The following is a 19,217-nucleotide window of genomic DNA, read 5'->3' on the forward strand; positions in this document are numbered from 1 at the left end:
ATAAAAAGCCAGGATGCATTTTATTTGCCAAACTAGCCCAAACCCAGTTCATCACAAATCGGGAATGAAAAAACCAAGGCTAAAAGGGAAATCATAAGAGAATCCAGACAGGTTAAAACAGTTCAAGCTGGATCACCCAGTTATATTTGGCCCAAACCAGTCCAGGACAACTAAAGCCCAATCAGAGTGAGTTGAACAGGTACCAACCAAGAATAGCTGGTTTGAGCCACTCCATAAAAATCAGTTACTGCCAATCTAAGCAGGTCTAAGTCAGCTACATTTGGTTGTGCTAAACATAAACCACCTCATCTGGGCTCAGACCTACTGCAAAAGGAACATACCTGTTTGGTCATCTATAACCAGCTAGACTGGGGAATCCAATTGAGATCAGGTTTTATAAAATTAACCATGAACAGGGAAGTAAATAAGATACACTTACTAAGTAGTTCTGCTTTTTTCACAACAGCCTTAATGTAATCCGGCCTTTGGTTCAGGGCTTTGTCTAATAAAGTTTTAGCTTTCTCCTGTGTCACTGGGTCTTCAAGACAAACGGTGGCTAACAAGGTAAGGGTCTGTGCATTTGCTCCAAGAGTTTTGTAAACGTTGTTAGCCATTACCATTGCTTCACGAATACTGTTGGAGGCTAAGTAGCATTCGATGAGACCTGAAAAAATAAGACAGAAAATTTAACCATATCATTCCAAGCCATGCTTCCATTCTGACAGCCTTCCAAATTGCAAACCTTCAAAGTTTCAGACAAGGGGCAGGCCAGGGGGAAAACTATGAGATCAGACTGGAGAGTATGTCGATGGAATAACTAAGTGCTCCTTCCCAGAACACTTGACGGATATGGAAAAAGCCTGCACTGCAAAGGCACCTTCAGTTAAGCAAAGGAAATGAACACCCATAAGCAAACCGGACATTGTGGGCAGCCTAGCTCAGGGGTCCCCAACCGGTCCTTGGCCTATTAGGAACTGGGCCACACAGCAGGAGGTGAGTGGACGAGCGGCAAAGCTTCATCTGTATTTGCAGCCGCTCCCCAGCGCTAGCATCACAGCCTCAGCTCCACCTCAGATCATCAGGCATTAGATTCTCACAGGAGCACCGGTCTCTGGTGCTAAAAAGGTTGGGGACCACTGGCCTAGCTGAATGTTAGAGGAACAAATCATTAGTTGAAACAGTGAGATGACGTTTCTATCAAAACCCAAGGTTTCGCTGTCTCTTAAGCTGTATTCACTTTTAGTCCGAGATTTAAGCTCTTATAGTCCCAAGTGAGTACCTACTTCTACAAGCTAAAGACCCAAAGGAGTAACCCAAGGGAGCAACCCAAGGAACAAGGAAGACTTTTTCATGTGAAACAAAGTTTTCTCAAAAGGCATTTGCTGAAGGCTTCCCTAAACTAGATGATGGAAAGTCCTTCATCAGATGGACCAAATATACCAATATTGGCAGCTCCTGCCTCTTTTCACACCCACAACAAGAGGCCCTATGAGGAGTCAACTCTCAACTCTTCATGCCAAAAAGTCAAGAACAGAGGAAATACTTTTTGGCACAAAGCACTCATCAAAACAGAAAAACAGCTTAAACCCCAAACCCACACAATCCCTGGCAGATTTTCTCTGCATACTCCTCCACCTAGTAGCATTTATAACATTTGTGCACATTCTACCACACACTATGGTTACTTAACCAGAAATTACCTAACGCTTAAGAGCAACGTGTTGCATTCAGAACATGGCTGTTTGCAACTACTTATTGAGTTACTTCCCTGCTAAAGCCCTATTGGGAAGTCAGAAGGAAATGGAAAGAATGCACTTCACTAATGCTGGCTGCTACCAATAAGGGAAGCTGGGCTGGAGATTGCAAAAAGCACCAGAGGCATAACCTTGATCTGATCTCCAAACGGTTGCCTGACAAAGGCAGCCTGTGAAGCCTCACAGTCCAGCTGGGGAACACCCTCTGCCCCAAGCACTCTCACCAGCCGGTGTCCAAGCACTGTGGTCGTGGAGTTAATTCAACTGTACTACTGGGTTCTAGTGAACCAGGCACACAGCAAAAAGGAATTAACGTGATAAAAGCAGGTGGGAGGCTAAGGAAGTTATAGTTTCAGGATCAAGAAATTTAATCCGAAACCAAAAGCTTAGTTTGCTGGGGTTTCCTAAAGAACAAATCCACAATAGGCATAGCTCTCTGGCTATCTAAGCAGATTTGTTCTTTACTCCAACTTCCAAATTTTATTTTTCAATTTTGAACTCATCTTCCTGTTAACAGCAAATCACTCCTGACTGCTGGGTTTATTTTTAAATTATCATAAAAATATGCTTTGGAGGAACTGCATCTTGTAAGATCTATTTTAATGTCTGTGACTGAGTCACCAAATGTTGCTGAAGCTGGCACAGCTCCTTTGAACTCCTAGGGTCAGTTCACATGAACTTAAAACAGTACATAACAAAACTAAGTTTGACCCTGATCATGCCCACTCTGGAGGTCACAATGAACCAACCAGTTCCCAGAGCCAACACTGTCATATGAATATGGAGTTACCCTATGAGTAATATCTCTAGACCAAGGTAAGACAACTGTGAAAAATAAAGACATAACCAAGTGAACCTGCACAGTGCTGGCACAGATTCACATTAGTGAGTGGGCCACATCAAGAAACCAAAAAAAAAAGACAAGGAAACTACTTCCTCTCCAAAAACCACGAAAAAAGAAAACCAGATTCTAGAAAGGCCTAGATTAATTTTAAATGCCGAATGCAGTGGTTCTCAAACTTGTCCGCACACTATCATTACCTGGGAGCTTCAAGTAATACTGATGCCCATCTCTTAACCCTAAATATTATGATTTAAATAGTATTGGAGTGACATGGCATCGGGACTTTTAAAAGTTCCCCCAGCAGACTCGAATGTACAACAAAGTTTGGGACCTGCTGGCCTAACAAAACCTTCCATCGAAGTGTTGCCCACACCTACTGATTTAACTTTTCATCTATAATGTTTATCTTACCTTCATAACAGTCTAAGCGACAAGGAGCAAGTCGTATGGCCTCCCGAAAGTGGATTATTGCTTCTTGGACTCTGCCCATGTTCCGCAGTGCTGCCCCCTTCAGCAGTAAGGCCTGAACACTGTTACTGTTCAGCTGGATGGCCTTGGCCCCCAAATAGAGGGCCCGGGAGTAGCGTTTGCTGTAGAAGCTATGGCACCTGGGAGAAACCACCGAACATTATGAGAGAAAACTACAAGCACACCACGTTTTACTGTGCTTTGCCTTCCTGCTCTTCACAGATGTTGTTTTCTGCAAATTGAAGGCAAGATTCTCCACCAATAAAAAGAATGACTTGCTTTATTGCGACACTCGTTTATTGCAGTGGTTTGAACTGAACCCACAGTATCTCCAAGTTATGCCAGTATAAAGAAATTTCATCTGAAAACCAAAGAGAAGTTCCTCTACATAAGCCTTATTACAAACCACACTTATAGCTTTAACCTAAGATGTTACAGTGGAAAAAACAGGAAAAAAAAAAATCTATTAAATATTTTTAAGTGGTAAATCTTGATATGGAAGGAGAAAATTATAGAAAAACCCTTATGATCTGGATATGTCATCAGATGAGAGACATTCAGAGAATTTGTAAAGCCAGGCCAGTAACAAAGTAGCAGCTCCCGGCCTGTTCACTGATGGCTTCCCAGGAGCAGATCCAGTGCTGAGCATAATGTGTTCACTATCTAAGTTAATAGAACAGGTATTACCTGCTTTCCCAAAGGAGAAAACAGACTGAGAGGTAAATCATGTATCCAAAGTCAAAGACCATGATTTAAATCCAAGCCTGACTATCTCTTAAACCTGTGTTTCCAACCTGTATTCTATTCAGGAAGAACCACAATTCCCTAAAGAATCTGCTGAAAACTGAGTAGAAAAGGTAGTGCATATACATACCCGGAAACTACCCAGGGTTCTGCATGCTGATCAGAAATATTGAAAAGGCGGCAGCCAAGATTCTCTACATCCTCCAGCCGCCCTTCTCGTGCCAAGAGGTAGCCATATACATCCATCCCTACAAAGGAAGAGGCTCTTTAAATGAGGCAGCCTGGGCCCTTCACAGAGGAGTGGCAACCACCGGCAGATATTGCAGAGGCCCCAGCTTCTCAGGATGGTGAGCCTTTTCCATCATCATGAGCTCTTCCCACCAGCCTTCCCAGGTTCCAACAAAATGACTTATAAAAAGACAAAACACATCTAAAACAAAAAAAAAAAAAAAAAAAAAAAAAAGCAAAGTAGAAGGACCAATCTCACAATTTGAAAGCCTGTTATTTTCAGAAACTGTTTGTCCCTACATCCTGTGGTGTGATATACAGCTATCCTAACTCGTAACCAGAAAGGCCCCAAAAAAGGTATCAAGTAAGTTCTCTCTTCCAAGGGGTCTAGGCACACTCAGGAGTACACACTTCATGTACCAGTTAGTCTTGGAAAAAAGCCTATTTCAGGAAAAGCATCTAGTTCTTTGTGGAGTCTAGTTCATTTAAGATCACCCCCCACCCCACTTTTTTAAGTTCTCACTCATGTTCTATAAAAAGGGCCCCATGTTTGCTGTCACCCATCTCTTATCACCATTTCTCTCCACTCCTTGTACCCCTTCAGACTCCCAGGAAAATGCTTCTTAAGCCAAGATCACTGCAACACATCCTGCTGGCCCCGGACTTCGGCCTGGGCTCCCTGAGCTTGCACACAGCTTTCATCGTGGGTATGGGCAGTGTGGAGAAGAGAATAAGCCCTGGGCAAGAAGGAGACCTTGAGCAAATGAATTCTTCTTTCTGGCTCTGTTTCTTCCTCTCTCTGCTCTGTCATTCTCTTGGCTTAAGCATCTACAAGACTGTCTATTGTCACAAGTTCTTATTTTTCTGATGGCCTTTACTGGGACTTTACAAGCAGAATTCAACCTATTTGACCTTATTTCCCACTACTATTCCTGAGCACATACCCTTCACTCACTGCCAATCACCCAACAGTCATCCTTTGGAAGTCCCTATGGCTTACCCATTCAGCTGCAATTTTCTTCCAGATAAATGATTTTTTGTTGTTGTTCACTCCTAACTACTTCCTTTAATTACCTTATCCCTTTCTTAATATCGGTTCACTTGCTCCCTTTTAATTATACTAGGACACTATAAAGCTAAATTCCCTTTTTAGGATATTACGGTTCTGGAGATGCCATCCAAATTCTCAGTCTGGCACTTCATAAATTTATAAATCATAAGGAGAGGCTATGACTCTTCCAAAAGAAAAACAGCTAAATAATGATCTGTGGGAAAATGACACTTGAACTGAAACAAAAACAATGGCTCAAATGGAATTACTCCAGTGTTAAAGACATGTGTCAGGACCTGAAAAAAGGTAAAAGGCTACTGTAATAAATTTTACAAACTATTCTGTGAAAACTGGTATCAGAAGATCATGCTACATTTTCTCCCTATCTTTGTGATCTGCCCCTCTACAGTCATTTCTGCCCTTCCCCAAGAATTACTTACCTTTTATCAGGTAAGGATCCAACATCTGTGCCTGTTCGAACTTGAGGACAGAGTTTTTATTGTCTCCAGCTCGGAAGTACAGATCTGCTAAGCTTCCCAGTAGATCCACGTTATCTCGCAATAAGGACTTTTTCTCTAGAGAACTTTAAGATATTAAACATTGAACCTTAAAATCTATTATAAATCCTTAGTTGTTGAATCTGGGTGATGGGCATATAAGTACTATTTTCTTTGTGTATATATGAAATTTTTCACAATAAAAAACTTTAAAAACAAACTGTGAACCCTTTATTTTCTTATTCTGAGCTACAATTAAAAAAAAAAGTTATATAGGATAAGTTATAAAGGATAGGACAGCAAATGCACAGAACAAAGCAGAAATCCCATTACCCAGAGAGAACGTTCTTGGTTGCAGTTTTTCAGAGGACAACAATCACTACATGGTGTTAAATGTCATATCACTCACAGGTTAACAGCTACTTATGAAGCAACCAAATGACTCTGCATTACACAAACTCCAGTCTCTAGTCCTTGGACTTTACCTGACTAGAAAGAAAATCCCAAGCCTAAGGAGGTAACCCAGGCCAGATGCTGCAATAAACTATGTTTCTGGGGCATCCAAAAAGATGTCTTTCAGGTTCAAGAACATGATGAGGCAGTCCGTTTTGCAAGGATTACTGCTTTTGCACGTAGAGCTAAATTTGGTCCAAATTACATTTAACAGGTGCTCAGCAGAAATTATTACATTTGAGACCATTCAGTACATTAAGAGACTAACAAAGTCCAAGGACAACTGGCTGCAACACCAAGAGATAGGCATCTCATTTTTCTGTTTTGCTAATTTAGATACAACAGGACTCCACACAAAGAAAGGGCATCAAGAATGCTAAATTAATTTTGTAGGTCTCACCAGATGGTATTGATTGCTCTTGAGTTGTCACCAGTATGCACGAAAGCATATGCTTTGATCCACACAGAGAGCCAATCCAAGTTAGGCACAGACTGGATCACATTCATTGTCATTGATGCCACCTCTGCACCTTTTACAGACAAGGACAGCAGACCTAATCCAACAAAAAGCAGAAGAAAGAAGGTGAGGCATAGCATTCTTCTTCCGCAATGCAAGAAGCAATAGGTGACTCTTTCCATGGGCTACAAGGCAATCCTTTCCCTATTCCAATCAAGAGACATATGACAGAAGAAACATAATTTAATATTTCTTGATCAGTGAAATACATGACAACGGTAATCTACTGAATCACTATCCAGAGGTGAGGCATGGGCAACTTTAAAAAAAATAAAGCTATTCTAATGTACAGCCAAGATCAAGAACTACTACCTTAAGAGTAAACACTCCATGAAAATAGGCAGAGAATGCTCTATACCTAGAATGGCATCAAGGGCTAATGGGCACTGCCTCAGCACCTCCTTATAGCTGGTGACTGAAGGGCGCTCCTGACCAGCCTTCTTGTACAGGTTTGCCAGCATCATGTTTATCTGTAATAAATAAAAACAAAAGACAGTAAGATTAAATGTACGTTGCAAAGAAAATAAACATTTCACCATCAATAAATTCTGCTTTTTTGCCAAGCTACTATTCTACTTTTTACTGGAAATTTACCCATAGCCTTGTGGAAATAAACAAAGACAATCTCATTCTTCAAACCAAAAAGGAAATGACTACCTTTGCTTTTCCTATGTCCTCCTATTTTTAAAAGGAAAAGTCAAATTCCTCTCACTTACCCAAACAAAAAGTTCAGTAATATCTGGACCAAAGATGCTGCCACTGGAAACGGGGGTAACATTCATTTGAGAAATGTTACAGAATTCTAATTACCTTGACTATTTCTTGATCTTAAGACAGAAAATGAACTACCCTAGAAGTGCTCAAGTTTACACTTTTTAAAGGCAATAAACATCACGGTATAGAAGAAAGGATTTCTTAACATAGCTAGTTAAGAAAGATCAGATGAATTTTCCCCAAAAAGGAAATGACAGATATATAAAAGTATTATAACTGGCTTCTTTCTAATAGTCTAGTAGCTGGACTCTAGCCTTTCTAATGCTTAAAGCTTTAACGGACAGGTACTGTCTGACTCATCAAAGTAATGCTATAAAATTCAAACTCTGATTCACCTCCAGAGATGACAATGATCCAGAGATTAGTTACACTATTTAAACAGCACAATTCAAATATGTAACTCGATAAAGCTCTACTAAAATAACCCTTCCTAAAAATGCAACAGGGAAAATTTGAGAAAACCTAAAAATTCCAAAGAACGTAGAAGTTATAGAAAAGACATAATTGATCTTAACAGTCCAAAGAGAAAAATACAGTATTTCAATTTTAAATTAATAGATCATAATGCAACACGGAGTTTGCCAGATCATTAATCTGAAGAAGCAGTCAACATGAGGGCACAAAAGAAAAAAAGCCAATCCCAATTTCTTCAACTATCTGTAGCTTCGTATGCCAGATATTTACTCAAGAGTGGCTCTGAAGATGAAGAACATCTGTCTCAACCATGGCCTTACAGTATGAAATGATCTAGTGTGGTATTAATCCATACTGATTCAAATGATGAAATAATGAAATACTAGAAAGAAAACCATTTTTTATTTGGCCCCAGATTTTCCATTTTAGGCTATGTTGAAAATGCAAAAGAAGGTAATTAGAGGAAAACTCCAGTCTTGGTGTCAATACTTGAAGAGTAAGGTTTAAATTTAAGAACCTTTCTTGGCTGCTTGTTATTAACGAACCATGATGGATGGACCAGCAAATATTAAAATTCCCTTTAAACTATCTGGCACTTCGAAAGAATGAGTTTTAAGTACTACCTAGTGAGAAAGTAAATTATTTTTAAAACAGATCCTTACTTGGGAATACCATAAAGCCACATTCCACCAGTTGTAAACATAGCAGTCATCATTTTCTAAAAACTAAGAAATTGTATGTTGGTATGTTTGCTCTTAAAAGTTGGAGATTTATCAAGATGCAATAATCTCACACTGGAATTTTCTTTTAAAATGAGAAGGAATGTGTGGCAGTGTTTACCATACATTAACAGACGTTCATTTAGACGTATTCTGACTCACTTCCTTGTCCTTTACACAGACTGAGAAGCCAGTTAACTCCCCAACGGACAAGAAAGAAAAACTGTAAATATTATAGGTTTATGTTTGCTTCTGGCTACAACAGCTCTACAGAAAGAAAGATATGTACTCCTAACAAATGCAGATTCCTCTAGTACCTCTTAAAATGATGGCAGTAAACACAGTGTTGGATACCACAAAACTAAGCTTCTTTGCCATCACTCATTTTCAAAATTGTCCCCAAACTCTTTCAAGTCATTAAAGAGGAAATTATGATACATTTCCAATAAGATAAGGAATAGATGTAATTAAAAGTTTATAATCAAAATAGTATCTTCCAAAAGGAAGATACTCTTCATATATGTAAAAAAATTATTAGACTTTCATAGGGTGCAAGAGAACGATTTGGTATATAAGTATCCAAACTTATTACAAGATAGGTTAGGCTATATATGCTTCCCAACATTTTTAATAACAGTCACCACCATTAAATATAGTGGAGAAATAACTTAATTGCAAAAACTCGGAAAGTCATAAATAAATCCTCACTATGAGGAGATACATTCTCATCAAGTTTGATTGGTTACTTTTAAAATTCAGCAATATTTGGGTGAAAAAAAAAACACTAACTAAATATATCAGGTCCCTACTGATTAGATTCATTTTCTTTTAAGAGCAGGAGGATATACATCTTACATATAAAATTCCTCACTGTTCAGCACAAGTTACACAGAACAGTTTCTCACTGAAGTGAAGAAAGCAGGTGACATCAGAGTATTTGGTAGAATATTAAGTACTGATGTAAATTCAATCCTACGAGCAAGGATTCTCATTGTTCTTCTAAACTGGACTTCAAAAAAACTGTAAGCAAAGACACCCAATATAATACCCCTTACAGAATAGTATATTAAAAAGTATTCTCACATACATGAACTTGTTTAGCTTTTTGAAAAATTAGCAGAGAAAGTATTATCTCATTTTATAAATAAGGGGAAAAAGTAAAGTTCAGATTGGTAACTTGCCTACATACACACTACACACAGTTTGCATGCCAAAACTCAGACAAGACACCAGAACTTCTGATTTTAGTTGAAGATGTTCTAGTCACTATACTATATTGCCAAATCAAACACAAAAACATATCCTACACACAAATAAGTACAAAAAGATCTTGTAGTCTTGATTTTGAAAATAAAAGGACTAATAAAACCACTCATTATCAAATAGATACAACCAAAGAATGCAAAAAATTAGGTTCTAAAAAGTGTTGTTGCCACCTGGAAGTGTACTGCAAATCATTATTTTTTACAGTAAGAAATACCAAAGAATAAGCACTTATAGCACTCTCCAGTGACCATTTTTATTAGCTGAATTTTCAGGGTCTCATAAGAAAGTCACTCTTCAACCTCTCTGAACCTCCCACCCACTCCACTAACAAGGGAACAAAGTTAGAGTTAAGAGTAATGTGCTCAGATGGACTTCCTACTGTACAGGGAAAAACATGAAGGAAGAGGGTTGGAAGAACTGGGGGGAGGAGAAAATGATGTAACAAATTGTTAGTTCAACTTACTTTGGGAGTTCTTTGTCTTGAAGGGATACCATCAAGTATAGCAATGGCATCTTTATCCTGTTTTAGCATCGTGTAACATTCAGCCATTTTGTATTTCACTTCAATTTCAGATGGAAGACACTAAGACAGAATGACATCTCTTCAAAATTTTACTTAAAACAGTATGGCAGTTCTTCAAAATGTTAGTTATCGTATGACCCAGCAATTCTGCTCCTACACAGACTGCCAAGAGAATTGAAAATATGTAGCAACACAAAAACCTACAGACAAATGTTCATAGCAGCATTATTAATAATAAACAAAAAGTGGAAACAACCCAAGTGTCTACCAATTGATGACAAGATAAAATATAATCTATCCATACAATGGAATATTATTTGGCAATAAAAAGGAGTGAAGAATTAATTCATTTTATAACATGGATGAACCTTGAAAATATTATGCTAAGTAAAAGGAGCCAGACACAAAAGGCCATATATTATATGATTCCATCCATATGAAATGTCCAGAATAGGTAAATCCATAGAGACAGAAAGGTTAGTGATTGCCAGGGGTTGGGGAGATAACAGGCACTGGGTTTCCCTAGAGTAATAAAAATGTTCCAGAATTAGATAGTGGTGATGGTTGCACAATGCTGTGAATATACTAAAACTCACTGAATGGTGAATTTTATGATGTGAATTATATCTCAATTTTTAAGAAAGTCCTTAAAGATTAAATGTATTTAATTCAAATGAAAGGTTTAGCATGGTGCTTGGCATACCAAAGGTTTAAAAAAAGTTAGCTACTTCTATAAATGATTCAGTGTGGAGATACATATGGCTTCCATTCAGTGTCAGAAAAAGAGAAAATCCTGGCAATCAGCTCTTTAATAACAAAAAACCAAAGGTTTTACTTAGATCGAAAACAAGATGAAGATCTATAGGCTTTAAAAAAAACTACACGAATTTGTCTTTTTTTAATGTAGAAAAATACAAAGAAAAAACATGACATAATTTCACTTCTATTTCATTCTACTGACATTCCTTTTAAACATAAGCTGCATGTATAATTTAAAGACACGTTCAAACTGAAAAGTAAAAGTTCCCCTCTTTCTAAAACTTGCTACTGTTTTTATTTCCTTCCCATGCACAAAAAAATCTTTCATGTATATTTTAGGCATATACCAGGAAACACTTATGTTATCTATACACCAACCCCTTTAAACAAAAACGGTATTGAATACACTGCTTCAAACCTTATTTTCTTTACTGATACATAGTTCTTTCCAAATCAGCACATACACCTCTATCTCATTTTTCATTTAACAGTTCCATCATATTCCATCTTTGGCTATATTATGATTTAACTAGACCTTACTGATGAACATTTCTGCTTCCAGTTTCTTATCATTATAAACAATGCTGCAATAAACAGCCTTACATACCCTGTAAAACTTTTGTGAGTCTGCTATTAAGGTTAATTTCTGGCAATGAGATGGTCCCATCAAATTTTGAAATTTCAATTTTTTTCCCTTCATTTACTTATCAAAACTTTGGCTATTATCGAAAATTGGCAGGAATTCTTTTAGATTTGTCATAAATTTCCCCGGGTACTCACAGTTCTAACAATTGAGTTACATTTTAAAAGCTGTACTTTCATTAACATTATAAAAACATTTTATGAGTTCTGTTTATATAAAAGGGAGGAACAACACATACTTTGGTTAGAACTCATGTTTAATTCCAATTTTAGATTCACCTGGAGTGAATTGTGCTTTTAACCCATAATGCTTGGTTGAATGCACTCTTGCATCTAAGTGATTTTTCATCTGTTCCTCCAGTCAGTTCCCCTTTAAAATCGCAATTTATTTTACCATCTTCTAAATCTAATTAGCAGAATTCTTATAAATTCTTTCCGACTCTCTTGGTCTCAAAAATAAAAAATCATCATACTTCCATCTCCAATTACCTGACTTTGTGGAGCAGATGCAGAATTTCCAGTTGAAGGTCTCACTTTCGAAGTTTTACTTAGGGCTTTCTTCTGCTGTAAAGCCATGGTATACTTACTCACAGCATTCCGATATTCCTTATCATGAAAGAGAGAATCTGCATGATACACCAAAAGCTGGTACTTCTGAGATGGGGAGAATAGCTCGCTAGAAAACAAAGAAAGTATACCCCCTACATGGGTTGTTTCGAAGTGTCAGAAAGAAAGAATACTCTCAGTAGTGCCCCCCTTGGTGTTCCTTCTTAGTGTTCAAGCCTAGCGCAAAGCCTATCCAGACGGTTTACAAAAAGTCAATATCCTTAAGTGCTAGTCCCAAAAAATAAAGCCATGAAAGTCATACTGTGTTAATATGGTTGACACATACAGGAAACCGCCTTAAGTTGTTTTAATATGCTTTTTTCCCTTTACTTACTATAAATACAATGATACCTCTGTAGAGGTATACAAAGAGAAATGTAATACATCTTTTCCTCCCCTTCTTTAACTCGTCTTCTTAATTTAACAGTTTAAATATATCCATACTTATATTAACATCAATTTTTACAGTAAAACAAAAAAGAGCAAGCACAATGACTTAACTAATATTACCAAAGAAGGGCTGAAGAACCTGGGAAAGAGAAACCTCACCACTTACATCCTTTTTAGGAACGTACTGAACAAAAAGAGGTTGGTTAGGGAACTGAAAATTCTTCAAACATTGAAGAAAATGGGAATACTGAAATACTTAAGAATGAGAACAGGATAAGCCAGTGGGATAATGGGACAGAAACAGGATTAGCCTTGTTTGACAGAAGCATTCTTTTTGGTTTTAATTTTGCATACAAAAGTAAACTTTACTAGTACTAGAAGAATTTTTTATCTTCTGGAGTCTCAGGGGTTTAAGGACAGTGTAACAGAACCAATGTTTCAAAACTTTTTCTTTAATCTTGAATATTGCTCACAAGCGCTACAACTGCCTAGAAGCCAGCCTATCATTTTTAATCTCCAACCCGACTCCCTCTCCTACTCCTTCCTGAGTTTACATGTTTGACAGGTAAAAGCTATAACCACTTAAAAGGAAAGAAGAGTCAAAGAACTCTGTAGACAGTTAATTTCTCAACAAATGAAAGCTACTCAAGATTGGTACCAAAGATTGATAAAGGCTGCCAGAAACCAGCTGAAGTGGAATCAGGAGTGACTCCAAATAGATAAGCAGTTTCTTTTGGGTGTAATGAAAATGTTTTGGAATAGACAGTGGTTGCACAACTCCATGAATATATTTAAAACCACTGAAATATATTCTTTAAAAGGGTGAATTCCTTGGTATATGAATTTTATCTTAAAAAAAAGATAGGAATTCTAAATATAGGATAAAAAGTTACAAAGGAAATTCACTGAAAGATTTAAAGGTACAGTCAAGATAGTTAAGATCTCTTCCAACTCTGAGAATCTATGTATTTAATGAGAAATAAGAAATGATAGAAAATGTTACTAGACTCAAGAGAAAGCATTCAGATATTTACATGTTGTAACATATGTGCCTACTTATGCAAAAGTTATCGCTAGAATGATACACGAGAAACTTAATAGTTGTTTGCCTCTGGAGAAGGGAAATGGTGGGGTGAGGTTCAAGACAGGGACAGTTATCTGCACACTCCTGCTGTCTGAAAATTTCTACTGTGTTGTATTGCAAATTCAGTAAGAAAATTTAAAACATAAATAATAAGGGTCAGAATTTAAATGCCTCCTGAAGCTAGGAAACTGCCAGTTTAACCCAATATGAAGAAGTAAAGTCTAATCAGAGGATCAAACTGCTTCTAAGTATCCTGTAACATCTTCAAGAACCAAGAATAATGACTAACTGGTGCATAAATTTCCAATGGTGGAAACTGTGTGCTTTGACAAATCAGTCAGAACCAAGTGAAAGGCTCCAGAATAAACAGAAGGCTGACAGAGACCAGGGCTCCTGTCAACACTGAGTGGACGGTGGTAAAATGATGAGTCTCACGTAATGAGGTCCAAAAACATACTAATGGAAATGAAGTAGGGAGTAGCTGCTGCATCACAGGCACTTAAGGAGCCTTTCTTTTCTGACCTAGACAGCTTCAAGAGCAGGCCAAATGCAAATGGGTCCACTCTGCGTAGAAGATTCAATTATAATGCCATTTAGAGGCAGTAGGCTGTAGTGGGCCAGAATGGAGAATTTAAGATTCAAAAGGACCAAAAACCCAGACATCATGGCTCCTCCACTTACTTAAATGTGCGAACCTGAACAGGTATTTCGCCTCCATGAGGTTATATGAACTTCCTTGGCAAAAATATGTAAGTGCTTAACTGCACACAGGCACTGTGCTAAACATGTTAGTGTTAAGAGTGATGCAGAATATGGATCTTAAAAGTTATCATCACAAGGAAAAAACTGTAAACTACGTGTAGTGATGGACGTTAACTACACTTATTGCGATCATTTTGCAATATACACAAAAATCATTACGTTCGTTGTATGCCTTAAAATGTTACATGTCAACTACATTTCAATTTTTAAAAAGTGATGCAGAATATAAAACAAGGCAATAGTATAGAACAGTGAGGGTAAGAAAAAATTCTGATGGGATATGAGCTGAAAACTGTATGAGGCAAGTTTGAGGTAAGGACTCAAAGCAGAGCAAATGCAAAAGCCCTGAGTTGAGAGCGAGCTTGGTATGTTCAGGTATCTGAAAAAAATAGGCAAGGAGGCTGGGGTACAGTGAGCAGAATGTAAGTCGGGAGAAAGATGTTTGGCTCCCTTGATCATGGGGCAAAAAAAAAAAAAAAACTTATTTAAGCCCAATGGAGAAATTTAAGCAGGGGGGAGACATGCACTCAAGGCTGGAAAAAGCCCTGTGCTGCTTGTCATAAGGCTCAGTAAACGGCAGCCCTGAAAACATGAAAGGGGCACTGCGAGCCCTTAAAAAGGCGCCACTCCCACCCATCATGAGAATCCCGTTTTCAGGGGTTTGCCAAGGTGAGAAAGTGAACCCCTCTAATAAACTCAAGAGAAAAAAGTCCGTCTCAGATGTGGACGAAGGTATAAAAGCCAGAGACTGGGCCTCCAAGCTTGGGCGAGGGAGGAAACGTCTTCAGGATGGAGCTGGGAAAGGAGGAGTCGGCCCAGATGTGACAGTCGCTACGCCCGGTGACAGATACCTCCGGACACCCTACGCTCCCAACTTTCGGGGACACCCTCGTCGGGGTCGTCCTCACAGAGCCTCCATCTTCCATGTCTCGAAGCCGCCGCCGCTGACACATCCCCCGCACGGAGCTCAAGTCCCAGCGCCGGGCACAACGCGGGGACCCAGTGAACTCAACTTGCGTTCCTAAGTTGGCTCCGCCCGACGAGGCCCTCGCGGACCCTGGAGCCTCTGCTGGGGCCCGCGGCCGCTCCTTCCCGCCAGTCCCCAGGCCCCTTCAGCCCCCGCTCCCAAAAAGGCGCCGCTTTCTCCTCAGCCCCAGGCCGCTCCCCGCCTCAACTCACGGGTTGTTATTACTCATTGTAAGTAACAAGCTGCTGAGGAGCCGCACATTGGAGTGCAGTCCCGCGGCCGCCATGTCTCGCACGTGGTCTATCACATTCATCCTGCCCGGCAAAGCCGCGGGGAGCGGCCGCAGCGGCACGAAAAGCCGGTAGAAGATGCTGAGGGAAGACTCCAAAATGGCGGCCTCGCCGGGGTCCATCGGGTCCACGTGCGGCACCGCCCCCAGGAAAAAAATAGGCGACTACTGAAATGCCTGGGCAAAAAAAAAAGTCTGTTTTCTCAAGCTCCCGTGAAATGGAATGATTTGTTTTTACTTGTTGTTGTGTGTCCCTGTGTGTGCCTGTGTGTGTGTTTAAGCAAAGCGACGTCGTTCTAAGTTGCAAATTTTATTGAGGACTTACAATGCGGCGGAGACAAAAGGCACCTCCGTCCATGCTCAATAAGATGAGAGGAATTTGTGTCTTCCAAAAATTAATTAAAAATGTATGGACATTTATAAAAGAATACAGTAGGTTGTGTGTGTGTGTGTGTGTGTGTGTGTGTGGATGGGAACCCAACAGCTGCAGTTAAAGAATCAGGCGCTAAGGGCAGGCCTGCTTTTACAGTCACGCCTGCGCACCAGGATGAAGGGGCCACGCCCCCTCTGCTCAGGTATTGGGAGTGCTCACTGCAGACTTTATTCACCCTTTGGGCAGCTGACTTGAGTCCGAAAGGGAATATTTTTACGCTGTGAAATGACTCACTAGCTCAGAGTGAATAAACGCTAGGTTGAGTTAGCCATCCTAATATGTGTTGTTTTAATTTGCAATTCCCTAATGACATGTTGAGAATCTTATACGCCTATCTCCCCTCTCGTCTATCTTCTTTGGTGAGGTATCTCTTTAGGTCTTTTTCTGATTTTTTAATTGGGTTGTATTCTTACTGTTGAGTTTTAAGGGTTCTTTGTATATTTCATAAGTCCTTTATCAGATATGTGTACTGAAAGTATTTTCTCCCATTCTGTGGCTTGTCTTCTCATTGTCTTGGCCACCCCTTTATGGTTACCAAAAAAAAAAACCTTTCAGCAATAATCCTGACATGAAATGACTAATAATGGCCAGAAAAGAAACAGTGAAAATATTATTTTATTAAACTTCATCTAAATAATAATGCCAGTACAATTTTTAATGAAAAGTAAAATATTACAATACGAGAAGGTAAAGGATTAATACTTTTTAATTACATTAATGTATTAAGAAAAACTTTTATCCTACATATTGGATTAGCAAGAAAAAGAATAATATACAATTTGTTTTTATGTCCTTAAGTTCTGCAAACTTGTCCATGCCAAAACTGATTGTATATTCATGTTCAATTAGAACTATAAACAGATTTGTCATTGTTTGAGCACAGCCTTGGTGTTCCATGAAAAGATGGGAAGAAATTTAAATGCATATTACTAAGCAAAAGAAGCCAATCTGAAAAGGCCACGTACGGTAGGATTCCAGCTATATGAAATTCTGGTAAAGATGAAACTGAAGACAGTAAAAAGATCAGTGGTTGCCAGGAGTTAGAGGGAAGGGAGGAATAGGTGGAGCACGGGATTTTTATGGATGTGAAACTATGTGATACTGTAATGGTGGATGCATATCATATGTTTGTCAAAACTCATAGAATGTACAACATAGAGACCTAACATAAACTATGGACTTTGACTAGTGTACCACACTAGTGCTGGATGTTGATAGTGAGGGAGGCTGTGCATGTGTGACACAGCAAGGGGCAGGTGGGTATTTGGGAACTCTACTTTCTGCTCAATTTTGCTCTGAACCTAAAGCTATTTTAAAAAAAGAGGGAGAAGAAAGAGGGGTATTTGTGTGTAGAAACTGACCTGCTCTGGGTGTCAAACATGCTAGATACACCACTGTATCTAACACACTTAGAACAATGTCTGGCACACATTGATAAACACCATAAATGCTTGTTGTTACACTTTTCTCTACCTACGAAATATTTCATAGTTAAAACCACATCTAAGTCTGTGGCCATGCTACCCTGAACAAGCCCGATCCCGTCTGATCTCGGAAGCTAAGCAGGGTCGGGCCTGGTTAGTACTTGGATGGGAGACCACCTAGTAAGACCAGGTGCTGTAGGCCTAAAAAAATAAATAAATAAAGGAGTGTAAGCTGACAAGGTCCTTTCAATCTGTGAGGTCAACCAAGGGTTGCCTCACCTAAAACAAACAAAAAACCACATCTAATAATAGCCCAAAACTGGAAACAACTCAATTGTTCACCAACTGATGACTATATATATCAAATGTGGTATATTCATACAGTGTAATCCTATTCAGCAAAAAATTTTTAAAAAACTACTCATAACATGGATGAATCTCAAAAATATTGTGCTAAAAAAAATGCTAGGTAAAAGAAAACAGACCAAAAAAAATCACATAATCTCTGACTCCATTTACATGAAATATCTAGAAAAGACAGACTGGTAGCAACATAAAGATACGTGGTTGCTTGGTGGTGAGGATGAGAATGGACAGTGTAATTGAGCAGGAGGACTCTATTTGGGACTGGTGAAAATTTTCTGAAACCAGATTGTGATGATTGCTGTGTAACTCTGTAAATTTACTAATTATTGAATTATATACTTAAAATAGGTGACTTTTACTTTTATGTAAATTATACCTCAATGAAACCATTAAAAAAATAAACATCTCTAAGCCATATTTCAGTGAGTCACCAATTTACCTTCTCCACACTATACTGTAAATGCAAAATAGGTTCATATCTGGATTGACATCTTATTGCAAAGTCACATATTCACTGGTCCTGGAATAAACCAACATTCATAGACTCAAGAAACGTTTTTAGTTGAAATTGCCACACCTTCTCCTAAAAAGTGATTCCTCTCTCTAATCCCTTGATTTTCTGAATGGGAATTATAGTTTGGTCAATTCATTTCATAACTAATGACCTCGCTGCCTTGTATGTCTCTCTACTATATTTAAATCTTTGGTTGTTAACTTTTCTCACCTCTGTAAAGCTTGTCTCACAAGAGCGGGCAGAGTTGGTGGGATGCTTCTTCGCATTCCTGACTGTCCTACACCCATCTGGGTGACTGAAAACTCACAAGATAGGTGTCCTATCAGTCTTGCTAACCATTCTGTGTTCTGTCCCTGACACGTAGTAAGTGCTTAATAAATATTTGATAGCGGATGAATGAAAAGTATAAGTCAATTACATCATCACATAGCTCATTTAATTAAGTTTTAAAGATATTAATCATATGTAAAAACTTTATAAATCATGAAACACCCTGAGTGTCAAAAATAATTATTATGACACATTCATTGTTAATTGGTTTCTCTTCCTCTCCTTCTAGCTTCTTCACTATACATTCATTCAACATATATTTACTATGCACCTGCTGTGTGCCTCAAATTGTTCTAGACCATAGGAACAGAGCTGAGAACAAAACAAACAAAAATCCATGTTCTAATGGAGCTGACATTCTGAGGAAAGATAATAAGTAAGTATTGTGAAACAAATAGT

The 19,217-nt window shown here is 38.6% G+C and overlaps 1 protein-coding gene and 1 non-coding gene across 5 annotated transcripts in view; one reads left to right on the forward strand and one right to left on the reverse strand.

Annotated features, from left to right (window-relative positions):
* The window catches only part of ANAPC7 (anaphase promoting complex subunit 7), a 40,032-nt gene extending 24,139 nt beyond the window's left edge, over positions 1-15,893 (reverse strand). For 3 of the 4 annotated variants that reach the window (XM_023528211.1, XM_023528210.1, XM_023528209.1), the window contains exons 1-9: positions 15,675-15,893; positions 12,143-12,329; positions 10,193-10,312; positions 6,915-7,026; positions 6,440-6,593; positions 5,530-5,672; positions 3,941-4,058; positions 3,010-3,206; positions 440-664 (exon numbers count right to left, since the gene is read on the reverse strand). In XM_023528211.1, the coding sequence (XP_023383979.1) occupies positions 440-664; positions 3,010-3,206; positions 3,941-4,058; positions 5,530-5,672; positions 6,440-6,593; positions 6,915-7,026; positions 10,193-10,312; positions 12,143-12,329; positions 15,675-15,874 (1,456 nt within the window). In that variant the 5' untranslated portion in view covers positions 15,875-15,893. Of the gene's footprint in view, positions 1-439; positions 665-3,009; positions 3,207-3,940; positions 4,059-5,529; positions 5,673-6,439; positions 6,594-6,914; positions 7,027-10,192; positions 10,313-12,142; positions 12,330-15,346; positions 15,626-15,674 lie in introns of those variants that run through there. The other variant, XM_023528212.1, reaches the window with a different exon arrangement.
* A 1,798-nt stretch (positions 15,894-17,691) lies between these two features.
* Positions 17,692-17,810, forward strand: LOC111737093. Its single transcript, XR_002779349.1, has one exon. It is a non-coding gene; the product is annotated as a 5S ribosomal RNA (ribosomal RNA).
* The last annotated feature ends 1,407 nt before the right edge of the window (positions 17,811-19,217 follow it).

The sequence above is a fragment of the Pteropus vampyrus genome, unplaced genomic scaffold (assembly GCF_000151845.1).
Source record: "Pteropus vampyrus isolate Shadow unplaced genomic scaffold, Pvam_2.0 Scaffold23, whole genome shotgun sequence".
In the NCBI taxonomy this organism is placed as follows: domain Eukaryota; kingdom Metazoa; phylum Chordata; class Mammalia; order Chiroptera; family Pteropodidae; genus Pteropus; species Pteropus vampyrus.